The 6,875-nt window shown below is 40.2% G+C and overlaps 1 protein-coding gene across 1 annotated transcript in view; it reads right to left on the bottom strand.

Annotated features, from left to right (window-relative positions):
- Positions 1-1,358: 1,358 nt before the first annotated feature.
- The window catches only part of adgra2 (adhesion G protein-coupled receptor A2), a 61,413-nt gene continuing 55,896 nt past the window's right edge, over positions 1,359-6,875 (bottom strand). Inside the window, exons 18-19 of the mRNA XM_053503870.1 lie at positions 5,592-5,681; positions 1,359-5,275 (exon numbers count right to left, since the gene is read on the bottom strand). Of these exons, the coding sequence (XP_053359845.1) occupies positions 3,808-5,275; positions 5,592-5,681 (1,558 nt within the window). The 3' untranslated portion in view covers positions 1,359-3,807. The remainder of the gene's footprint in view (positions 5,276-5,591; positions 5,682-6,875) is intronic.

Raw genomic sequence — 6,875 nt, 5'->3', positions numbered from 1 at the left:
AAGCTAAAAATTATAGACCCCTCCATGATTTCTAAGTAAGAGAATTTGCAAAATCACAAGGTGATCAAATACTTATTGACCTCACTGTATATACATATACATATAGTATAGAATTTTTTACTCTTTGTTATATTGCAGCCATTTGCTAAAATCATTTAAGTTCTTTTTTTCTTCATTAATGTTCACACAGCTGTCATATTAACAGAAGACAGAATTGTTGACATTTTTGCAGATTTAATAAAAATGAAAAACTGAAATATCACAGGGTCCTAAGTATTCAGACCCTTTGCATCTACTCCTGGATTTGGAGATCCTCTGCCATTCCTCCTTGCAGATTCTATCCAGTTCTGTCAGGTTGGATGGTAAGCGTTGGTGGACAGCCATTTTTAGGTCTCTCCAGAGATGCTCAATTGGGTTTAGGTCAGGGCTCTGGTTGGGCTATTCAAGAACATTTAAGAAAGAGAATTGTCCTGCTTCGTTATCTAAAATATGACTATTTTCCTCTTTAAAATAAATCCCATGTTTTTTTTTTTTTTTTTTTTTTTTTTGGATACTTGTCTTTTTTTAAATTCAATATAGCACTTTTAACAATGGTCATTGTCTCAAAGCAGCTTCACAAAATTAAAAGAAAATTATGGACATGTGCATGAGCGAGAAAAATGTGTATAGATCATAATGATTAGATTGTCCCTGATGAGCAGGCCAAGGGCGACAGCGATGGTGGCAAGGGAAAAACTCCCTCAGATGGAAGAAACCTTGAGAGAACCCAGACTCTACAGGCATCCCATCATCATTTGGGTGATAACAGATAGCAAGATATAACTATAACTGAAGATGTTTAAGTTAACATGGAGCCCAGTTCGGCACCAGGATGTCAGACAGGTGCAAAGGGCAGAGGGGGTCTGGATCACTGGGAGCTCAGGAGCAGCATGTGTAGCTCCAAACCATCCTGAAGTATTTCTACAGTGTTATAAAATATTCCTAAGTTATACAGTTACTCTTCTTGTCCATGCCAATAATTTAAAAACAATTGCTCAGTGATAGATGGATTGCTGATTGTCTTGTTTTTCCCATTTGCATATAAAGGGATCTACCTACGCATGTGATTTGTTTAATTGGAGAGAAGCCTGCACCCCTTTCTTTGTTCATGTCAGTTCTTTCACACCCATTCTATTCCATTCATGCTGGATTGTTTACATTTTTTTGTCATTATCACATTGACGTGAAATTTTTTTTGGCACTTGTTCAGAAAATGAACCGGTCGAATGCAAATGTCTGTCTTATTTAGGAGGTTTTGCAGTTGTCATGCATATTGATTTTCAAGACACATTAATGATAATAATAAAAGAAATCACCAAGATATTTAGAAAGTCTTTATTTTGCATCAGAATTTTTATAAGGCACGAACAGCAAATATATTACTGGAACTGAAAAATGAATTTTCATATTGACGCAAAGTGACATATAAATATACACGAAACATGAAATATCCCTTTAAAAACTCAAGATGACAGTAGAAACCATCATTAGTGGATAAATAGCATACCAAATACTTTTTGCTGACCAAAAACTTCATGCATAGGGACAGAAAAAAAAATCACAAGGATTGTTTAACCATGGCACAAACAAGTTAATATTTCATTTAAAAGCAAGACAAATGCTTGGTACAATCATGTTTTCATTCAACTTCAAACTGGGAACCATGGAATTAATGCAGTCGTTTGGTGATTAAAAAAAAAAAAGATCACAATAATTCATGCCTGTTTTTAAAAGGATAGTTCAACCTTACACAGCATCATGTTACTTATAAAACACACTGGAATCCAACATGCAATAAAAGGAAAGCTCATCTGATTTGTGACATACACTATAATAAATACTGATATTATGGAACTTTTAATAATTTTTGCCTAATTTGTGACACTTCTGGGATTGTGTATACAATTTGAAAACTTGACAAATACTGTAGCAGTACTGGAGATGCTTAAAAACGCTTCTTTGGTGTAAAAAAAAATCCCTGAACATAGAGCTGGCGGAAAACTTTAATCGAAGACAGATTCATGATACGAAGTGTAAAAAAAATGTCATTGTCATTAACATGAAATTGCATATGATGTAATATTTAAAAAAAAAAAAAAAAAAGCTACTTCTTGGCATATGCAGGACTTGTAAAGAAATTAATGTCTTTTTGAATAACACTGTTTCCCCCTTTTAAGACCAGGGGTACTCTTTCCTTCTTTCTTTCTTCCTTCACTTCTTTAAATTGTATTAGAAACAAAAATTGGCTTTCCGTTTGTTTTAAGTGCTCTAAATGTACAATTAATATTAATTAATATTACACTGCTATACTGTATTGATTGATGAACAACCTCGAATCTAGATCGTTTAATCATGTCTTCAGGCTGGTTTCTTCAAATACTTCCTTAAAAAATGTTTTGTTTTTTTTTTGGTCCTGTGCATTTGTTCATTTGTTGCAATCAGAGAAAAGCTACGCAAATGTTAGCACTGAACAATATGTTAGTATGACAGCAGTGATGAGTACACCTGAGAAAGAAAGAAAAGAAAAGAGATCAACTGAGCCAGGACTACAAGAAAGGAAGAAAAAGAAAAGGAAAATACCCTGAATCTGTTAATACACAGTTTGTGCTTAATTAAGGTTTTAGGGAAGGACTTTTTTTTCCAAGTGCTACAGGAAAACCATGTCAGACATGATTAAACAAATAAAAAAATCTCCACCCAAATTTATTTCAACACAACGGTAATAAAATCCCCACTCATAGCCTTTATGACTTGGCAGTATGTTTGGTTTGGCAGTGCATTTGAAAAATGGTCCTCTCACTAGAGGGCAGTCTAGACCTGTGTTTTTCATTATAATCGTGACCTTTGACACACAAGAGGGACAGTAATAACACACAGACTTGAGTTATTTCCTGTCTTGCAACAGAAAAAAGAAAAACACAGCATCCCTCGGTGCCGATAGATATTCCACAAACAAAGCTAGGAAAGAAAGAAGTGAACTCACCGCAAGTCCTTAATACTGGAACGATAAAGTAAGGCCAAGAGGTATTTATCAGTGCTGGAGAGGAAATAAAGCTAAATACTGTACTGTAATTGTCAATTAATACATCCATTCATACAGACATTCCGACATAGACATACTGTACACATCTCTCACTATGTGCACATGTGCACGTTCGCTATGTAACCAGCAAACACAAAGCATGACAAACACACACATATACACACACACACACACACGCACAAAACAGGTTGTATAAGCAAAAAAAATTCCGAATGCACTTTGTGGCCCATTTCCACTGATATGCATAGATAAAAAAAAAAAAAGCTTACAGATAAGGTCTTCATTTTGTTGCAATAGCTTTTAAACCACACGTTAGATGTTATATTCTTAACATCAAGCACATCTATCACAGATAAATAATACTGTGTCACCGTTTCTTGATGAAAAAGAAACATTGATTTGGAAAGGGTTCAGTTTTTGCATATACTGTTTGTAAATCCCTTAATTCTCTTTCTCTCCCTCTCATTAAAACAATACGACGAGGCCGAGACACAGAGCCTCCTGCTTTATATAGGATCCCTCATGAAACCTTAACAAATACACGCTCTGGCAAACAGTCCGGTGTGCTTGTGGAAGGTGCAAATTCTTTGAAGCTCACTGAACATCACTGCAAATAAAACGTCAGAGAGATTAACGCTGGAAGAGACCCAACGTTTCACTTAGGATTGAGGCAGTTTTCATACACTTGCCTAAACAAAGAATGCTTGGGCACACTTTTGTCGCCATCACACCGTCGTCTCACTTTTCCAAACTCCGGGTCTCATCCCGATCGAACCCTGCGAATGGTCCGACCCGCTCGCTTCCAGTTCGATCCCTGAACCTTTCAGCATTCCATTCGATGTGGCAGGTAGCGTCGATGAGGTTGTGCCGCTTGTAGTTCTGGTGGCTGTTATGGTGTCGGAGTTCATCAGATATGAACCTCGTTTCAAGTCTTTATCAGCTGCAGTGACCAGTTTAAGATTGTCCCGGCTTGCACTGCGCTTCTGTCCGTTCTGCTGCATTGCAACCCGACTCGCTATAGAGGGCAAAAGTGGGAAAGGCTTCCTGCTTCCGCTGCTTCCTCCATCGCTTCCCTCTGAAGGACTTGTTCCTGGTCCTTCCCCGCGGTGTCTCCCGTTGGTCAGCGGACCGTTATGGCTCTCCGAATGGCTGTTTCGAAGACTTCCATTCTCGCTGGATGCATATCTAGGAACATGATGAATGTTGATTTGGTCCACCCCTGGTGGGCCCAAGGCACCTACACTGCCCCCACCACCTCGTAGTGCTTTCAGACGATAATGTCCCCTTCCCTCCCCCCGGTGGTGGTACTGGCCACTTCCTGTCTTAGTCCTACTGCTAGTCTTTTTTCGCTGTTGCTGCTGAGCAGGTACAGTGGTGTTAATACTTGGCAGCACCAGGTTGTTGGCAGGTTTGTTGTTGGTGTTGTTCTCCGTGCTGGTGCTGGTGTTGGTGTTTGTGCCTGCCAGAGCACGTGTAGCGTTGTTAGCATTGTCCTGGGTCACCTGCAAGAGGTTGGTGAGCTTGCAGGGACCAGCGCCAACACTGCTGGTGCCACTTGGCGTGGAGGATGACCTGGCGGAAGAAGAGTAATTGCTTTGCTCTGCTGGAGGAACAGAACCGACAAAAATTTGCGAGCCCCTTTCAGAAGTGCTCTGGACTCCAGCGGTCGCAGTGCAGGGTTGGCTGTAGGCTGGGATCGCCGGCGGGCGATGGTACCCCCGGCAACACCCAAGCCAAGCTGCCTGGACATCCAAGCGTTTGAAGCAATGATGAAGCACCAGGAATATTCCCAAACCTGTCGCCGTTCCGCCATACAGGCAGCTGAACAACTTCCTCTCTTTGTCCGTGTGCCACATAGCCATCGCACCGCAAGACCACAGAAGCAGAAAAACGAACTGAGTTGCGACGAGTGCCAAGAACTGTACTTTCAATGAATACTGGTCCTCCTGCACCTCCTGCATTGGACCAACTGCAGAGTCAGTCGAAAGTAAACTAGTGCTGCCACTTAGAGCCGGCTGGGTTTCGGGTAAGGGAGACGATCCAGAGGTGGCGCATGGAGGTTCTTTAGCACTCTGGGAGGTTCGGCATCTCAAGCGTGCGATGGTACACAGGAAGTAGATCCAGGTCACCAGGATCACCAGGCCGGCGGGAACATAGAAAGCGCCGATACTGGGCTGCCATACCAACCAACAGCTGCCAAAGTGTCAGATGCAGAAAGGTCAGAAAGGGCAATGAATTACTTAAGGACAAACAAAAAGTGCTCTGTTCTTTTTAAAGGAGCTATAGTGTGTTGCCATAAACACAGAAAGTCAATGCATCCTGAAAGGATGCTAAAGGAAATGTTAAAATTGACAATCTGAATGAATTAATTTCAAAAATCTAGTAGGAAGCCTTCCCAGAGGAGTGGAGGTTATTAAAACAGAAAACGGACTAAATCTAAAAATGGGAATTTGATATGTTCACAAACTTGCAATGTACTTAAATGAAATGTACTGAATATATTACTCACTAAGGAATGTTGTCTCCGTAGTTGTTAATATTGACAGCTGCGGTGATGCCGCATACGATGAGAGGAACGCCGCCGCCGATCAAATAAAACCTACAGAGAGGGGAAGACATGAAAAGGTTCTGGATGAACCCTTTAATCTGCAAGCAAGTTCTTGGAATTTGCAGTCTGAACAGACTTAAACATTGGTTGATCCACAAAAAAAAGTAAATGTACAATTGTTGACTCTTATGTAAGAAGAAGTTTGTTCAACGTTTAAGGAAGGAGTCTCCAGTATTAGCATAACAGGAACTTTAACAAGTAGTTACTTTTAATCCTGGTAGACCAGGATCACTGAAAACTCATGCACTTTGAGCCGTTTTCAATATTCAAATATAACATCGTGCCGGTCATGGTGATGTGACATAAAATAGTACACTCTTTAGTTTCTCAAGAGAAGCTGAAGAAAAAGTCTTATAACTGAGGAACAGGAGAAGAATTAATCCCCAGTAGCAGGCCGTATGTATGGAGGTCAGCGACACACTTATACAGTACACAAGGTCAGTTTTACAGAGAGTCCGAGAACTCTGTCTGAAGGAGAAGAGTGAGCTTGTGCATGTCAGCATGCATGACTGACTCTAAGCATGATCTTGTATTATATTTATGGCCACTTTCATCGAATCCCTTCACTGTACATTTTCCTGGTCTCTTTTTTTGAGTCATGCTTGTTCCACACTAACAGATGGCTCTTGGTTCTTGTAAGGACAATGGTGCTCTTTGACTAGTCAGGTTTTGGTGTCAGGGTGGTCTTGGACTCACATGCTTGTCTTTAAATGGTGCTTTATATCCTCAGATTGCTCCTGTCTGTCTGCATCTGTCCTCTCTTTGAGTCTCACATAATAACACTTTTATTTAAGTGCTTGAGAACAAGAACGCATGATATGAAGAGGCAAAGCAGAACTTTCGTATGTACATATGTGTAAGACACAAGCATGTGTACTAAACGTTGGTTGCAGTGAAATGTAGTAGAAGAGAACTCATGGAAGAGCATAAACAGAAGCGTTTGCAAAACGGACAGAAGTATCTGCAAACAGAATTTGAAGAATTTAGATGCTCTAAGTAAGTGAACGTTTCTTAAAGAGAATAACTACAGGTGATGAGACACTGATTCATCACTACGAGTCTGAGAGTAAACGGAATAATATGGAACGGAAACATCCTCAATCGTCAACTGAGAAAATGTTCAGAAGTCAAGCATCAACTAGAAAATTGATGCTTACAGTTTTCTGGGATTCTCAAGGGCCAATA

This window comes from Clarias gariepinus, chromosome 9 (genome assembly GCF_024256425.1).
Source record: "Clarias gariepinus isolate MV-2021 ecotype Netherlands chromosome 9, CGAR_prim_01v2, whole genome shotgun sequence".
NCBI classification, from domain to species: Eukaryota; Metazoa; Chordata; class Actinopteri; order Siluriformes; family Clariidae; genus Clarias; species Clarias gariepinus.
This window is presented reverse-complemented; position numbering and strand designations above follow the sequence as displayed.